The sequence below is a fragment of the Caenorhabditis briggsae genome, assembly GCF_000004555.2.
Source record: "Caenorhabditis briggsae complete genome, chrI, whole genome shotgun sequence".
NCBI lineage: Eukaryota > Metazoa > Nematoda > Chromadorea > Rhabditida > Rhabditidae > Caenorhabditis > Caenorhabditis briggsae.
In genome coordinates, this window is record NC_013489.2 from 9844982 (window position 1) to 9862694 (window position 17713).

General features: G+C 36.1%; 6 protein-coding genes across 6 annotated transcripts in view; 5 read left to right on the forward strand and 1 right to left on the reverse strand.

Annotated features, from left to right (window-relative positions):
- Window positions 1-1787, forward strand: part of CBG25358 — a gene marked incomplete at both ends in the record, with an annotated part of 2892 nt that extends 1105 nt beyond the window's left edge. The window contains 3 exons of the mRNA XM_045240660.1: window positions 922-1134; window positions 1181-1261; window positions 1722-1787. Coding sequence (XP_045099313.1) covers window positions 922-1134; window positions 1181-1261; window positions 1722-1787 — 360 coding nt within the window. The remainder of the gene's footprint in view (window positions 1-921; window positions 1135-1180; window positions 1262-1721) is intronic.
- Window positions 1788-3608: 1821 nt separating this feature from the next.
- On the forward strand, window positions 3609-5737 carry Cbr-che-1 (the record flags this gene model as incomplete). The annotated part of the gene is made up of 6 exons (XM_045240670.1): window positions 3609-3677; window positions 3724-3869; window positions 4794-4988; window positions 5033-5217; window positions 5264-5333; window positions 5557-5737. The coding sequence occupies 6 exons, from the start codon at window positions 3609-3611 to the stop codon at window positions 5735-5737; spliced, it is 846 nt and encodes a 281-aa protein (XP_045094941.1).
- Window positions 5738-6012: 275 nt separating this feature from the next.
- On the forward strand, window positions 6013-7932 carry Cbr-klp-16.1 (the record flags this gene model as incomplete). Its single annotated transcript, XM_002640127.1, has 4 exons — window positions 6013-6097; window positions 6214-7049; window positions 7224-7527; window positions 7577-7932. The coding sequence occupies 4 exons, from the start codon at window positions 6013-6015 to the stop codon at window positions 7930-7932; spliced, it is 1581 nt and encodes a 526-aa protein (XP_002640173.1).
- A 242-nt stretch (window positions 7933-8174) lies between these two features.
- Window positions 8175-9136, forward strand: CBG12676 (the record flags this gene model as incomplete). The annotated part of the gene is made up of 4 exons (XM_002640128.1): window positions 8175-8299; window positions 8342-8604; window positions 8653-8811; window positions 8859-9136. The coding sequence occupies 4 exons, from the start codon at window positions 8175-8177 to the stop codon at window positions 9134-9136; spliced, it is 825 nt and encodes a 274-aa protein (XP_002640174.1).
- Window positions 9137-10634: 1498 nt separating this feature from the next.
- Window positions 10635-12086, forward strand: Cbr-klp-16.2 (the record flags this gene model as incomplete). Its single annotated transcript, XM_002640129.2, has 3 exons — window positions 10635-10719; window positions 10836-11671; window positions 11715-12086. The coding sequence occupies 3 exons, from the start codon at window positions 10635-10637 to the stop codon at window positions 12084-12086; spliced, it is 1293 nt and encodes a 430-aa protein (XP_002640175.2).
- Window positions 12087-12713: 627 nt separating this feature from the next.
- CBG25359 lies at window positions 12714-16530 on the reverse strand (the record flags this gene model as incomplete). The annotated part of the gene is made up of 2 exons (XM_045240699.1): window positions 12714-13433; window positions 14656-16530. The coding sequence occupies 2 exons, from the start codon at window positions 16528-16530 to the stop codon at window positions 12714-12716; spliced, it is 2595 nt and encodes an 864-aa protein (XP_045099314.1).
- Between the last annotated feature and the right edge of the window lie 1183 nt (window positions 16531-17713).

Genomic DNA, 17713 nt, shown 5'->3' on the forward strand with positions numbered 1-17713 from the left:
ATGTATCTGGAAGAAAAATTGACAAAACCATAGAAAACTCTTGAAAAAACCGAAAAAAAAGTGAAAACGAGCGAAAAAATTTTGAAAGTTTGAATTCGCGCGCTTTTACTCACCGGGCGGCCTAGAAAAAACCTCGTCCCTAAGGGCTTTCAGCGTATTTTTCGATGCGTTTTTCTCGCCGAAGGAATTTTTTTTGAATTTTTTCTTTATTTTTTTGTCAATCTACATGCATTTCTGCACATTTTGATGCAATAAAAAATTTCACCGTACACCACCTTTAAAGTTCCCGAGTAGAGCAAGAAGTAACATGCTCATGTCCACTCGCAGCTGTACATCAAAATCGGTTAAAACGGCATGGTATCCGTCGTCCAATTTTTTCTGTCTTTCCCAACTTTAGCAATCAACTTTCAATAGTGGTATGAATTGTCCTTAAAGTGATTGACATTTCACAGGTAGATTGGAAAGGGTCCTGTTCCGCTAGATCTCTCAGTTTGTCTGAATCTTGAAGAACTGGTCGCCCGGGGCAAATTTCATCTTTCATTGAAAAGTCCTAGTTTTTGAACTTGCCAACCCAATTTGCAACGGCGTTTTTATAGGGACATTATTTTTGTAAACTTCCACCAGGCGGTGATGAATATTGGATACTTTCAGGTTAGAAATAACTAGAAATAATATACAGAAATTTCACCTAAAAACAGTAGGCATCAAAAGGGGCATCCCGTTCGCAAGCGGAATGAGAGCAGGGCGAATGATGGTTATTGTGAACAACCTTATCATGTTATATACCATATCCCGTTACATACAAGTTATTGTTCTAGCTCAGTTGAAAGAAAGAGGAAAAACCAAAGTGTACAAAGATTTATTAGCCAACCTAATAGTTTAAAAAGTATCCGAAAAAAAATGCCAAAATTAAATTTCCAGGTAAATCTCCGCCTCTCAATTTCCCTGAAATCGATGTGTTTCGTCATTGTGTCCGCCTTCTCCATAAGCCCTCTCATGATCCATGAAATCTTTTCCGATGCCATTTCCCCTCACTGCACCGAACGAGTAAATCCTTATGCGGTCAGTAATATGGGATGTTCCCTTATCCGTTTTTTTACTCTGCTTCCAATGGTAATCATCTGTGCTTTGTTTGTAAGTTTGAAATATCAAATTATCAAACGAAGCCGGAGAATTTCAGCATAAACCAGAAGATTATGTTCCTTGCTTCACTGCTCTCCTCCCACTTCTTTCTGTTAATGTGATGGCGTATGCGTTGGAGGTGAGTAATACAAAGTTTTAAAATACCGTATCTCCTCTAATAGAAGCCCACCTTTAATAGAAGCCCACCCCGCGAGGTCCTTCGAAAAATAGAAGCCCATGGGATTTTTCTCAATTTTTAAATTTCTCAATTTCTCATCCACAGAGTTCCTAAATATTGAATTTTGAGATTCTGGAATCTTAGAATTTCATAAATTCGGAAATTTGGAGTTTCGAAATGCAGAATGAAAACTTCGAATTGAAAAAAAACACCGAATTCGAGAATTCTTAACTTCCGAATTGTCAAATTTCTGATTTTTTAACAAAATTTTTTTTGAAAATTAATTGTTGAAAAATAGAGGCGCACCCTCTAATTGAAGCCCACTTGTAATATAAGCCCAACCTGAGTAAGAGATTGAAAAATAGAAGCCCAATGGGCTTCCATTAGAGGAAATACGGTAAAAATGTTTGAATTGTTTCAGCAACCTCCGAAAATTCATTTGGTTTCTGGAAACGATAGAACCGACGAAATAGAATCACAATTCTGAGTTCTTGATAACTTTTTGTTTTTTGTGTGTATTCCCATCCTAAATAAATTACTTGTTGAAGTGATAGACATCTTAAATTAAAAAGTATAAAAATAAATCAGGTGGATCAAAATATTATACGAATCACCACACTTAAAATTTGAGAAAATGGATCTGTACAATTGGCGAAGCATGAAATTCAGAGATTTTTGAATTGTTAAAGATGATTACTTCTAAACCGTATTTCCTCTGATAGAAGCTGCCCAAACCAACAACTTCGAGTTCAATTATCTCTATTCCTGTGAGAGATATCAAAAATTGGTTAACTGATAAATTGTTTTTGATATTATAGTAAACATTTTTCAGTTGATTGCTTTTTGATATTTTTAATAGGCACCGAGATAAACTGATTCAAAGTACAATTGACAGAACATGAAATTTAGAGGAACCCAATTCTAAAAATTCCACCTTAATTTGAAGACAGAAACAATTCATATTTTGGTCTTTTCCGTAGCAAAAATCAATTTTAGAAAGTTCTCAAAAGTTTTTCGATTTGTCTGAAGATTTCAGAGTACATTAAACAAAATTATAGCTTCAGTTTTGTAATTGACAACTTTATTGTTAAATCCCATTCTTATCAGATATACCGTAAGATATACCGTAAAGATATACCGTAAAGTGTCGAAAATGCCAAATGAGCACTGAAGTGAGAGTTTCACAACTTTTAAACCGCTTAACTGGGTTGGTTGGATTCGTACGAAAAAGTTGTCAAAAAAACAAAGAAAAAACAAAGCTCTAAATTTGTTTCACATACTCTAAAATTTTCGAAAAATCGACAAAACCCTGGAATAGTTTTTCAGGACTCCAAAGTTGGCCACAGGTAAAGGAGCACTGTCGAAAATCTGCTAAATGACAGCTGAAGGTACTACTTGGCAGCCGAAAGAGAACCGACGGGCCGTCAACGGACTGTTAACGGACGATCGGAATCTCGTAATAGAAGGGCCATTAACTTCCAGCTTTGAGCCAATTGCTCTCAGTTCCAGTCTAATAATAAGTTATAGAAAAGTTGTCAACTGATAAACTGTTTATCATAACATCAGAATTTTTTGTCAATTGATACATTTTGATATCTTGCGCAGGAATTGAGATAATTTAGCGAACACTTGACAGTGGGGGTGCCCTTCTATCACAGGTTTTACGGTAGTCAGCAGTGGTTCAAAACTGATTTGAATTTCAAATAAACCATAAGACTAATTACAGTTGGCCATATTTTTGTTGCTTTTTCTTATTTTGAATGGCTACTGTAGGCGACATAATCTTAGGGAGAATCATGATATGAAACTATAAATTCGTTATTTTGTTTTATTTTCCAGCTTTGACTTTTCACTAATTTGTCTTTTTGAACAACCAAAATCCAAAAAATCATCTGATCCTTGATTTCAAATTATTGAAACTTTATTTTCCTTTAAATCTGATGATTAATCAAAAAGAAATCCAGTAACGACACACTGAAAATGTTCTTCGAAATATTGAAAAATAAGAAAATCGGAGTGTGTAGGAAGTTGTAATGAAGCCCTAGATTCCAGAGAAGGAGATAACTACGGTATTGGGATTAAAATCTTCATTGCTCATCTCTCTATCACACCTGTCTTCTCTCCCATTCTCCTTCTTCAGTCGATTATCCTGCTCCGTGAGAAAAAAAGGGGAGGATCCGGACAGGATTACTGTAACCTGTTATTACAAGCTCAGTTTCTTTTTATTTTTATTGTTGCCCCTCCTTCTAGCTTTTTTGATAAGATTGGATTTTCTGAATTAATTGAATCCGAAAATAAAACTGTCAAAATGTCGTATCACTATCAAATGAGTACTACTAATAATGATTTTTTTGATTCAACGAATTATATTCCCCAGGTAGAGTTTTACATTTTAAAAAAGACCCTCCAAATGTGTACTTCAGATGCAGATGCATCATGGATACCAAGACTTCTACACTTCTGATGCCACATCATCAATGATGACGTCTTCAGCCACGTCCCAAGCTCCAACACAGCAGACGGAAAGTATAATTATGCCTGTACAACAAAATGGCGGGGGAGATCATGTGTATGTTGAAGAAAAGCGAGATCTAGAAAAAAAAATGAAGTCATAAGAAAATTGATTGCATCGAATCATATGAAATTTTAACTGTTATTAAAACTTTTTGTAGAAAGTTAAAATTTTTTAAAGTCTAATTTATGAAGAAAAAATTCAAATCACATATTTTGCATTCAATTTTTAGAAATTTAAATTTAATAAAGTGAGACTAAAACTTGAAAATTTAGCATATTGTGTGAAAACTTATGTTAAGTTGTATATATAATTTTTTAAATTGAACATATCGTTTCTAAAGAATTCGCGTATTTTCTCTAATAGAAGCCCATCCAAAGCGTCAAGTTTGAGCTCAATTATTTCGATTTCTGTGAAAGATATTCAAAATGTGTCAACTGATAAATTATTTATTATAATGCAGCCAATATTTTATCAATTGAAAAGTTTTTGCTATCTTTTGCAGGAACCGAAATAATTGAGCTCAAAGTGTACGGTTTGGATGGGCTACTATTAGAGAAAATAATTCTTCAGAAACGGTAACAGAGGTAAACAGAATGTAGGAAAGCAAAAAATTGGAAAAATTATGAATCCAAATCATACAATCTTCAGAAAAATGAATTTGGCTAAGAACTTTAAAAAAAACTAAAACTTTCGCTCAAAAGTATGAGAGAAGAAACCGGAGATATTAGACTGGCAATAGACAAAGAGTGAATCTAAAAAGAAACCTTCTTCATCTGATAAGGATTCGAAAGTGTTTCATTTGGACAAGAAGCTCTTTTGTGAAGCTTCGGACCAAGTGCTTCTGGAATACGAAAAAAGAAGATCCCATATGAGAAATACTAGAGAAAGATCTAGATGTTCCAGAGAAAAGGCGAATGAAAAGATGACTTACAATATGATATAATTGCACTTGAAGGGTTGCTTATTCTTGGTTTTCAGCGGATATGGAAGCTGGAGGCAACATGATTGGAGTGCAACGTCATCATGGGCGATGGGAACCCAAATGGAGCATATGGGAGCATCAACTGGGAATGGAGTTGGTCATATGGGAACAAACCATCAAGCTAATCATGGAAGTCTGGGTAACACTCAATCAATTATGCCATCAACTCATGTTCCAACTGATTCCTTTCGGTAGTTTTCGAATATAAGAAATAGTTTTGAATTTTTTATTTCAGACAGATTCCATCTTCGAATTTATGTTATATGGATCCACCACCGACCAGAATGTTGTCCAAAAAACCTTCTAATACAGTACATCGACCTTTAGCAAGGTCTACTCCGAAACCATTCAGATGTAGTACTTGTGGGAAAGCATTCTCACAGGCAGCCAATTTAACAGCTCACAAAAGGATTCATACAGGTCCGTTCAACATTTCCAACTTTAAAATTTATTTTTTATTTAGGAGAAAAACCATTTATGTGCCCGGTTTGCCACCGTCCATTTTCTCAAAGTTCCTCACTGGTCACGCATCGAAGGTATGTCTCTCTACAGTATCCTATTAGAGCCACCTGTCGTCAGCAGTTTCCTGCCACCCGGCTTAATCCAGTGACATGCGCTCATCTAATTGTAGGGATTCACTGAATAGCAATAAAAACATTATGATACCAGCAGCCCCCTCCTTCTCCTTATTTAGCTCATGAGATTAGTCAGTGATAGAAAATGACGAAATTGGGAAACTGAATTAAAATTGAATTTCAGAACTCATACTGGCGAACGACCATATCCATGTGCACAATGTGAGAAAGCATTCACTGATAGTTCAACTTTGACAAAACATTTGAGAACACATACCGGGCATAAGCCATATGTCTGTTCTATTTGTATGATGAAGTTTACACAGAGCGGGAACCTACATCGGCACATGAAAACCCATAAATAACTGTTTTTTTATTTATTTTATCGAATAAATTTATATTATCTGCTAAATACCCATTTCTGATAATTACTTCACCATTTTATTGATAAAATACTGGACATCTTCCGAATATTTATTAGTTGGGCTACTGTAGCCTTTAAAGGGACGATATCGAAAGTTTTCTTTAGTGGCGAGACACCAGAGCATTTGACTGCGAAAAAACCTATCGATCGGCGGCGCCAAAATGAAATTCGAAACAATGTCTATTTTGCACTTCGCAGTCTTTATTCGGCATCGTCATGATCGGTCGTCGTCGAAGCGGCGGACTTGCAGTTCGATCAATCGCATCTCGTTCGATTGCAGCACGTTCACCAACACTGACAGGTAAGGAAAGAGTGTAAAATCACTAGGAGTAAGCAGAATGACATTAAAATGATTTTCCGTACTGAGATTAACAATTATTGAAGAAAACATTTCATTGTATCGTATTCTAATTACAGCGTCTCGTCGAGTCACTTCGTCTAGAGGACCATTGCCAAGCTTAGCTGAGCCGCTGCCATCGCCGTTGACAACTGGAAGACACTCAACACTCGGACATTCTGGATGTCCCGCATTGACGAAAGCGACTTCTGCGAATGTCTCACGCGTCCCTATTGCGTCTCGTCCTTCTTCAACGTCTAGCAGACCGCCGTCCACATCTTCCGTCCGGTCTGTCACATCGCAACGCTCAACTTTCGTCGCCAACAAGACAATCGCTGCACCTGCTCGAGTTAGGCCAGTGGGGCGAGCATCCGTTCCTGTTATTTCTCGTCAACCATCACAAGTCGATGTTCTCAAAGCAAAAGTCGCAGCGATGGAAAAGGATATTGTGGAGAAGGACGAACGGTTGCAAATGGCGAAGGAGACAGCGGAAATGCAGAAGGAAAGCATAGAAATGTACAAAGAGCGGCTAGAAGTGATGAGCACGAAAGTGGACGCGCTGAACGTGCAAGTGGACGTGCTGAAGACGGAGAGTAGTCATCTGAAGGCAGAAGACGAACAGAAAGAGGTGCGAATCGGAGAATTGACGAGCCAGTTGAACGAGAAGGAGAGTATCATGCGAAAGCTGCACAACGATGTCGTTGACTTGCGAGGCCAGATTCGTGTAGTTGTTCGTGTGCGTCCGATGCTTAGATCTGAAGTCGAGACGAGTGTTTCCGCTATCGAATACCCGACAATCAATTCCATCATTGTTAATCAAGGATCGAAATCGTCTGGAGCAATGACGTTTGAAAAAGTGTTTACACCTATCTTCACTCAAAGTCAAGTGTTCTGTGAAATCGAGGATTTCATTCTGGTAAGCGACAGGAAACTGATCCTCCAACCATAAATCATTTCAGTCCGCTCTCCATGGCTACAATGTCGGTTTGATTGCTTTCGGGCAGACAGGAAGCGGCAAAACTCATACGATGAGAGGAGGAGATGGCGAAAATGAAGGGATCATTCCAAGAGCTGCCTCGTTTTTGTTCAGCGCATCAAAGCAGCTAGAAGCGACGGATGGCAATTTCAGTTTTCGCTATCTTTCCTGGAAATCTACAACAACGAAGCCTATGACCTTCTAAATAATCACAACGTTGTCAAATTGCGTCTCGTCAAGGAAACCGTGTCCCTCGACGGATTGTCCGAGCACCCACTCAAGAAACAGTCTGATATGGCTGTTCTACTAAGAACAGCAGACTCAAACAGGAAAACGGCCAGTACCAAATGCAACGAGTACTCGTCTCGTTCTCATGCCATATACATGTGGAAAATCAAGGCAGAGCAGAAATCAACTGGTAAGCACTATATTTCTGTTGAAGCTGGAAATCTAATTCTTAATTCCAGGTATTTCGACCAACTCGGTGCTCAAACTGGTTGATTTGGCTGGATCGGAGCGCGCAAAGGAGTCGGGAGTTGTTGGACAACAATTCAAAGAGATGACCAACATCAATCAGTCCCTCTCCGTTCTTCAAAAGTGTGTCAGCATGCAAAAGTCAAAATCATCACATGTACCATATCGGGATAGCAAGCTCACACAAGTTCTTATGGATTGTTTGGGGCGAGGAAACTCCAAAACAATGGTGATGGTCAATATCACTCCGTGCGAAGAACAAGCCACCGAGTCGAAGCGAAGCATTGAGTTCGCTGCTAAGATGCGGGACACTCACATTGGATCAGCAGTACAGCAACGCGATCAATAAGGAAATTACCCGTCTGCACCCATCTGACCATTTTGTCAAATAGAATTATTATTCTTCATGTACAATAACTTATTTCTATTTAACTAATTTTTAAAAATTTAACTACTAGCAATGAAGAAGTTCACTGTTTCTCTGGAGTTCTCGTATTGAAAAAAAAAAACTGAATGGTAGACTGCCGAGCCTTGCTATCTTTCTCAAATTGGCTTCCGCTTGAGAAATCCTAATATTCCAACTTGTTTCAGATGTTGGGTATTTACCGTCCGAAGGCAGAACCTGCAGATGGTAACAAGCAAATTGAGAGAACGACAAGGACACGACCGGCAGTAAATGTGGAGAATGGTCCGAGAACCAGATCAGCGTCGACTCGGTAAGATTCTATTATACAATCGTAATTATTCCCGAGTTCCAGTCGTACCAAGGAGCAACCGATAACCATCACATACCTTGGGCGATCACGCACGGCCAGTGAAAGTGATGCTACAACTTCCGTTCGGGCTGTTCGTTCTTCTACCTCGAAGAAACTTCAGCAGTCTGTTTCTGTGAAAACCAAAACAGATGATCTCAGTTCATCATCTTCTTCGGATTCAGTGTCATTCTCCAGCAGTTCTCAAGCCGCTGCTTTCATCGATATTTTGAACAAAATTGGAGCAACAGCGAAAACGGAGAATAAATGTAATTCCAATTTCTGATTGAGTTCAAAAATAATCTTTTTTTTTACAGACATTCGCCGATTGAAAGTGCTCAACTCGCGGAACTCGAGGAAGTTTGAAGAAGAGGTGGCCAAAAACGAGCGCCTTGCTTTTGCAGCAATCCAATTTCTCACAAAACGGAATATTTGGTCGTTGAACGCCTGCTACGCTTATCTTCCAATAATCATCGGTAAGTTATGAGAAGGCTTACTTTTCAACAGAATCGTGGTGTTTCAGAGAACCTCGTCAGTCAAAATGCGTCAGACCAGTCGATAGTGTTGAACGGATTGGAATCGATATCAGACACTGTCCTGGAACCTATTCTTCGTTTTGCAACTGGTGGAGCAACTCGGATCGGAGTAGATGTTGTCGCTGAGGAACGAGCTGCAAAAGCGAAGGAATGTGTCCGTCTATTCCGCGGAATTGTGAAGAATAGAGATGCTTACTATAAGCAACTAGACGAAAATGCCATATTTCAGTTGGATAATATCCTGGCGCAACTGAAAAAAGCCTAATGCATTGCACACCATACCATGATTCATTGTACTATGATCCGTCTTATCAATCCCATGATGTAAAGTTTTAAGCCCACCCATCTTCACACTAAATCCTTCATCTGTAAAATACTCGTATTTATCTGGTCCCCTTTAAAAAGATCGTTTTGTTTAATGCACATGAATTTCTGAATTTTCTAGGTTTCGTTTTTATTAATTCGCCACACAAGTCAACTAGTTAGCTATACGATTTGCGGTATTCCTATATTCACGGTTTCGATGCTAAAGCAGGCAGGGTGCAATGGAGTTACAAAAATATGTTGACGATTTGAATGAGAAGACAAAGGATGTGTATACTTCTCGCCCCCAAAAAAACGAAACAAAATCATTTATCACAGCTGTATCCGATGAAAAGTGACGTGGAGAAAGCTGTTCTGAAAATCTCAAATCTGTTTAACTGCTCCGAATCGAGCTAAGATATAATCAAGACACTAAAATGCGACTCGCTTGTTGCCCTAGGCATAGCTCCGTTAACAAAAAGGGAATTCTAAAAATTTAGATGCGATGGTTTTTGGAAACGACTACAATCAGATGTTGATATCAATATTTCAGGGCATTCATCACTGATGTAGATGAAGACAATTCATCCAATCTTTACGCTTCGCCGATTTAAATTTCAACAAACTATACGCCATCCGAATCGCATTGTAATTTGTAAAATGTAAAAAGTTTTATATCAGCTACACAAGAATCACAGTTTTTGACTAAACCATCGACCAACGAAAAAACAATTCTGAGAATCCTCCCATCTGGCAAAATTGATCTGCAGCCGCGTCAGAATCAACAGTTCAATGGTGACACTTGCTTGGAGCACACGCATGTTCTCTCGAAGCTTCAGAAAGTCAATTCACTCAGCGTGCCGACGACGTTCAAGGCACTGACACAATATGTTTTCCTGAGAACTAATTCAACAATGAAAGATTTATTCCTATAAAATAGCCCGAGCTCATATCTAGAACAATAAGAAAGAAGTTACACTGAAAGTTCAAATTTTATTTATTAGGTCCAGTATTTTATCACAGGAAGTGGGCGGAGCCTATGATGTTGCCTTATGGGAAAGATGATGTTCTAGATGGATATATATGGATAAATGTGTAATTTTGACGGGAAAAGTAAAATTTAAAATGTCTTTCAGAATTGAAGATTGAAAACTGTAACAGCTAGCTTTCCCCAGGAAAGGGGCGGAGCCAATTGGAATGGTTAGGTGAATAAATTTATATTATCTGCTAAATACCCATTTCTGATAATTACTTCACCATTTTATTGATAAAATACTGGACATCTTCCGAATATTTATTAGTTGGGCTACTGTAGCCTTTAAAGGGACGATATCGAAAGTTTTCTTTAGTGGCGAGACACCAGAGCATTTGACTGCGAAAAAACCTATCGATCGGCGGCGCCAAAATGAAATTCGAAACAATGTCTATTTTGCACTTCGCAGTCTTTATTCGGCATCGTCATGATCGGTCGTCGTCGAAGCGGCGGACTTGCAGTTCGATCAATCGCATCTCGTTCGATTGCAGCACGTTCACCAACACTGACAGGTAAGGAAAGAGTGTAAAATCACTAGGAGTAAGCAGAATGACATTAAAATGATTTTCCGTACTGAGATTAACAATTATTGAAGAAAACATTTCATTGTATCGTATTCTAATTACAGCGTCTCGTCGAGTCACTTCGTCTAGAGGACCATTGCCAAGCTTAGCTGAGCCACTGCCATCGCCGTTGACAACTGGAAGACACTCAACACTCGGACATTCTGGATGTCCCGCATTGACGAAAGCGACTTCTGCGAATGTCTCACGCGTCCCTATTGCGTCTCGTCCTTCTTCAACGTCTAGCAGACCGCCGTCCACATCTTCCGTCCGGTCTGTCACATCGCAACGCTCAACTTTCGTCGCCAACAAGACAATCGCTGCACCTGCTCGAGTTAGGCCAGTGGGGCGAGCATCCGTTCCTGTTATTTCTCGTCAACCATCACAAGTCGATGTTCTCAAAGCAAAAGTCGCAGCGATGGAAAAGGATATTGTGGAGAAGGACGAACGGTTGCAAATGGCGAATGATACAGCGGAAATGCAGAAGGAAAGCATAGAAATGTACAAAGAGCGGCTAGAAGTGATGAGCACGAAAGTGGACGCGCTGAACGTGCAAGTGGACGTGCTGAAGACGGAGAGTAGTCATCTGAAGGCAGAAGACGAACAGAAAGAGGTGCGAATCGGAGAATTGACGAGCCAGTTGAACGAGAAGGAGAGTATCATGCGAAAGCTGCACAACGATGTCATTGACTTGCGAGGCCAGATTCGTGTAGTTGTTCGTGTGCGTCCGATGCTTAGATCTGAAGTCGAGACGAGTGTTTCCGCTATCGAATACCCGACAATCAATTCCATCATTGTTAATCAAGGATCGAAATCGTCTGGAGCAATGACGTTTGAAAAAGTGTTTACACCTATCTTCACTCAAAGTCAAGTGTTCTGTGAAATCGAGGATTTCATTCTGGTAAGCGACAGGAAACTGATCCTCCAACCATAAATCATTTCAGTCCGCTCTCCATGGCTACAATGTCGGTTTGATTGCTTTCGGGCAGACAGGAAGCGGCAAAACTCATACGATGAGAGGAGGAGATGGCGAAAATGAAGGGATCATTCCAAGAGCTGCCTCGTTTTTGTTCAGCGCATCAAAGCAGCTAGAAGCGACTGGATGGCAATTTCAGTTTTCGCTATCTTTCCTGGAAATCTACAACAACGAAGCCTATGACCTTCTAAATAATCACAACGTTGTCAAATTGCGTCTCGTCAAAGAAACCGTGTCAGTAGTATACAAATGGTTGACGCTGGACGGTCATTTTGCCCAAATGACGTTTTCTGCACTTTTCAGCTATTTTAACGCTTATTTTCATCAGAAAAGTGCCTAAGCTCATCGGAAATCAGTCATTTTCGAAAAACGACACTTTTTAGGCTGGACGTAGAAGTGACCATTTTGCCCAAATGCGATTTTTGCAGATTTTCAACATTTTAAAAACATTTTAAGGCTTATTTTCAACAATTTTCAAAAATGGGGAAAGGTGTAGTTTGTAGTTTCTTATAAAAATGATGATTAATAAATGGCGAAGCTAGAAAAAGATCTAAAGCCTTTAACAAATCTAGATCTCATTGAATTAATTGACACATTAGGAATCAAGAGTTTCCGTGGTGTGTTTATGCGAGATACTTTACCAGCGAAGCCGAAAGATAAAGAAGTAGGTATTGTAAATTTAGATTCTTCTGAAGGTAGAGGAACACATTGGGTTTGTTATTCCAAAAATAAAGATAAAATATATTACTTTGATTCGTTCGGATTAGATCCACCTTTAGAACTTCAAGAATATTTAAAAAATGGAGAAGATAAAATAAAAATATTGAGTTCAACATTTCAAATTCAAGACTTCGCAAGTCATCACTGTGGTTATTATTGCTTACTTCTTCTGAAACTACTAGAAACTAAAGACTTTCAAAATATTGTTTTATCATTTCTATAAAAGATTCGGTTTAATACAAGAATCTCAGATTCCCAGAACCTCCGGTTTGATATTCACATTTCCAAATGCCATTGTCGAGTGATTATCTTTTATTATGTAACGTTTATGTTCTGTAGAATTTTCAGAGTTATTGAGAGCTACTTTATTCTGACATTGTGTGAAAATAGTGTGTTTAACACTTCTGATAGTATATTGAGTTTTCCTAATAATACTCTTATTAAAAAGGCTATGCTTATAATCATCGAGTGTCAGTTCATTCTTGACAATATTTTTCTTTATTCCTTTACTTTTCTTAGTTTCTTCACCATCTAGAGTCTTAAAACCATATTGTTTAGGTTTTAAAGCAAGTAATTCAGTCATAATTTTACCATTCAATTCATCTTTGAATTTTCCAACAACTTTTTTATTTTCTTCTGAGTATAATACATGATCTTTCGGATAATCACTAAAATCGAAATATTTTTGAAAATCTATATCTTCTTCCGCATCTTTGTAGAAATCTTCAGTCTTGATGTCATATATGAGACTGTCAGTATCTTGATAACATAACTCTACATTTTGATATCCATACTTTTTCTGCATTACATTATAATGAAAATCATACATCAACCACTTACTCAGATCTAGAATAGCAAAACCGACATAAATAGGTTTATCAAGTGTTATATTGGTTTTCTCCATTTCTACAGCAGATAACTCTTCATTATACATAATGGTTCTTTTAAAGTTAGGTTTTGAAGCAAGCTTAACTATTTTATGCTCATCAGTAACTAAACGAACATCAATTCGTTCTCTAACATTTTCCATAGTTTTTCCAAAAACTGAGTTATTCATTAATTTGAAGAAATCTTTTTCAAACTCATTGTTTGCTTGTTTTCGAAGATTAGTGTTCATTTCAATATATTCTTTGAGCCAATCACTATCTTTAAAGGTTAGAATTCTATGAATTTTTTTTCACTTTAAGACCTAATTGGAGACATTGTAGCAAATTCTTATAATGGATTACATATTTTTCTTTATCGAATAAGGTATTGCATAACTTTTTTACTGTTTGCTTAAAACCTATGGTTCCGGGAATCTTTGATTCTTTATTAATTTTTACATTTTCTGGACACAAAGGAAAATCATTGTGCTTTGAGTGTAAATTTTTAGGATATTCCAAATCTACTTCGAAAATACATCCTTTACCTAAATTTTTCAAATAATCAATATAGTCCTCTATTTTTAAACTCTCATCATTGAGAATATCAATTGAAGATTGAGTTTCGAATTGAAAATCTCCAGTAGGTAAATTTTGACACATTGCCCAACCATATAAATTATTGGCATCTAAGTACAATAGATAATTTGAAGGAATTGATGGATCAAAAGTATTAGTGTATTTATTATTAACCTTAGAGTATCTTTTAACAGCATTAACTATTCCACCTCTTATTCCCTTCTCAATCATCAAGTATTTCTCAACATCTTGGAGTACTTCTAATTCCACTTTAGTCTTTTTCAACATAGCATCCCAAGCTAATCCAGGACTTGTGAAATACCAACAAGGATCAAGTTCATAAACACGGAGACTCAAGTTTCTAAAATTCTCAAAAACATCTGCCAAGAGAAGGACATCATTGATCATATAAATTTCAGTATAATCTTCTGAATTCTTACAGTTCATTTTATTCCAAACTAACTTAGCATATAGATAATCGTTTTGCGAGCATTTTTTACCATTTAGATAATCATAAAATGCTGAAATACTTGGCAATTTTGTTTCTTGAAATCGCTTGAAAGAATCCATGTACTCATATGGATAAACACCTTTTCTTTGCATCAATTCGAATTTTTTTTTGGAAGAAGAGTAATAATCTCTACTAATATGAAAAAGATCTTCACTCAAGTTGCTAGCAAGTTTATCCAGTGAAGAAGGCATGAAAGAAAAAGAATCTAGAAATCTACATTCACATCTATCATATACATTATCTGTCTCTGAAGGTAACTTGTAACTAAAACTAATAAATTTTTCTGTGTTACTAGAAATATTTTTGATGTCAATTTCATGCTCATTCAAATATTTAGTACTTTCAAGACATCCAACAATCAGATGAGAGTCATAACCTCTAAGATTGTGAAAGAATATCGGAATGAAGGTATTTTTTCTTTTCAATAGATTACATGCTCCACAAAGAGGTCCACGATATTCTCCAGTCAAATGATCATGATCTCTAACTTTAGTCGTTTTCATTTCTTTAGAATCATACTTTATTGAACAATTAGGGCACTCTTTATTCTCATCATGGAAAGTCCATTCTTCTTCAGTTAATTCTCTCATTTCCACATCACTTAAATGCATAATTTCTTGAAATATTTTAATGATGTATTTATTAAATTCTAGCGCAGTATTATGCCCAATATAAGATTTGATACTATACAATTTTTTGGTGAAAGAATCAACTACTATGACACAAAATCCAGCTGGAATGTGTTTTCCAACATCAGTAGTCCAAGATATATTTGGATTATCTAGTGCTCTTTGATATTTCTCAATGATACTTTCAAAGTCTGCATAAATGACGTATCTATGCTTTTGTGTATTACTGATATTTTTGAACTTTACAGAGGTTTTCTTGGATAGTTTGTGTGAAACCGGTTTGTTTTTACCACAGTCCTCTAAATGTCTGTGATAATTTGATCTAATCTTATCATTCATATTTACATTATAAGAGCAATGACATCTAACACAGAACTTTTTTTGATGCTCTCCTCGTTTATTCATAAGGGTATCAAGATTTTTGATTAGGGAGTAATGTGAATTTCCTTCTTTATTTTCATAATATAATAAGTTGATAACTTTGCTATCATCAGCAGTGATTCCTCTTGAAGGACGTAATGGATTTATTTGTCCTTTTTCAGTACATTCTACCACATTTACAACAAGATCATTCATTTTCTCAAACTTATTTATATCTTTTATTTTCATTGGAAAAGTTAGATCTCCAAAGTTTAGTTCATTTTGATAAGGAGTGTAACTATAAATTTCTGAAACATGATGTTTTGCTGGATGAAGATGAGCTAATATAGACCACATAAAACACTTGTCATCATTATTTTTAGGATTAATGACGCAATGTTTAGCATTAATACATTTTGGAAGATCCATGTAGAAATAACCACTAGGTGAATGACACATAGTCTGGTTCATCTCAAGGTAATTTATTCCTGAAATAGTCCAACCAGAACCTCTTGATTGCAAATTCTCCATGTTCATCATCAGTTCTTGACATGCATGTTGATACCATTCTTCTCGATCTTCACCAACACACAATTCCTTAGTTTCTGATCTTACAGCAAAGTTTTCACTTTTTTGAGAGTCTTTCTTTTGCTTGAATTCTAGTTTCAAATATATTTTAACTGAAGTATCACTTCGAATATCATTGATCACAAAATTTTCGTTCTTTTCAAAGAAAGAATTTATAATTTTTGTGATGATTTTCATATAATATTCAATTCCTCTTTCCTCAAAAAGGTCAAAGTATTTTTCAAAATATATTTCTTTGCCTTTGTTTCTATACACGGTAGTTCTTACAATTCCTTTTTTAGTTTCTTTGTAATCACTAAAAATAAGATCTTCGAAGGGAAATACTTCCTTAAGCGTAAGTGGAACATCTCTAATTTCAGCTTGGTTTATTTGTAAATGTTCTCTAATAAATGTCAGAAGTTCTGAAGTGCTCATAGATCTTAATTGTTGTGATTTGAGGATTCTTTTACTTTTTACACCTCCGGACATTATATCAAGAAGTTTAATAACTTCTTTACGAAGATCATCTCTTGACATTTTTTCGAAATGATCCATTTTTTCAGAAGTAATTACTTTTTCAAAAGCTTAGAAGGATGTCAGACTTCCTTTTTATATAGAAAAAAATTTTTCAAGAAAAATCTAAATTTCTAACTCAGTGAAGTAATGTCTTTGAACTTCATAATAAAATCAATCATCTCTTGTTTTCTCATAGTTTGGATTTTTTTGGATTTGAGAATGTATTTTCTTAATTCACTTCCAATCATTGCAACTTTTCTACGAACTTCATCTCTTTTCATTTTCTTTAGATCTTCTTCTTCAACAGGTGTTGAATTTAAAGAAATATCTTGGAAACTTACTTCTTGAGTAATTTCTTCCATTTATAAATACAATAATTTTTATAAAGATTGTAAATCTCCGGATTCTTTGAATTTAAATAAAGATTGTAAATCTCCGGATTCTTCGAATTTAAATAAATTACTTTTTCAAAAAATGTCTCCAACTTCAGTAGAAATCTATGATCCCAAGAAAAGGAATGAGATAATAAATTCATTCTTGAAGAATAGAAAAGAACACAAATTCAAGAATTTAGAAGAGCGCAGCAATTTAGAAAACGTAGAAGATCACCGTATAGAAGTATTCAAACCCATACTAGAATCAAATAAGAAACTACAAGAAGAAATCATTGATGAAAAGAATAAGATAGTTCAAACTCTTAATTCATTTAGGGATTCTCCAAGACAACAACAAATTTTACCACAATTAGCAACTCCTACTAAACAAATTCAATCTAGTAGTCCAAAACCAAAAGATCATTCAAACGAACCGAAGGTTCTAGGATTCTCTGAATCTGTAATCAAAGTTTCCAACTTAATTGCTACTTACTTACAAGATCCTAGAGATAAAAGTAATGCAGGATATTCAATAAGGTATAATAATGATACTAAAGGCTATTCAATTGGAAATAAAGAAATAATATTTGATGATAATACGATGGAAATCAATAATTATGTATACATTGCACCGAATGGTTTAATGGAATTACTAACTAAGAAATCTCCAGATCTCAATAAAGTTAAGAATGATGATACTCAAAATTATCGAGAAATCTTACTTTGTTCAGATGCACTGTATCAAAAATTTGATAAAAGTAGTAAAAGATATAATGCTGATGCAAGTGATAAATGGAAATTCATAAAAGATAATTATTTTACTTCTAGAACTCAAAGTAGTCAAAATA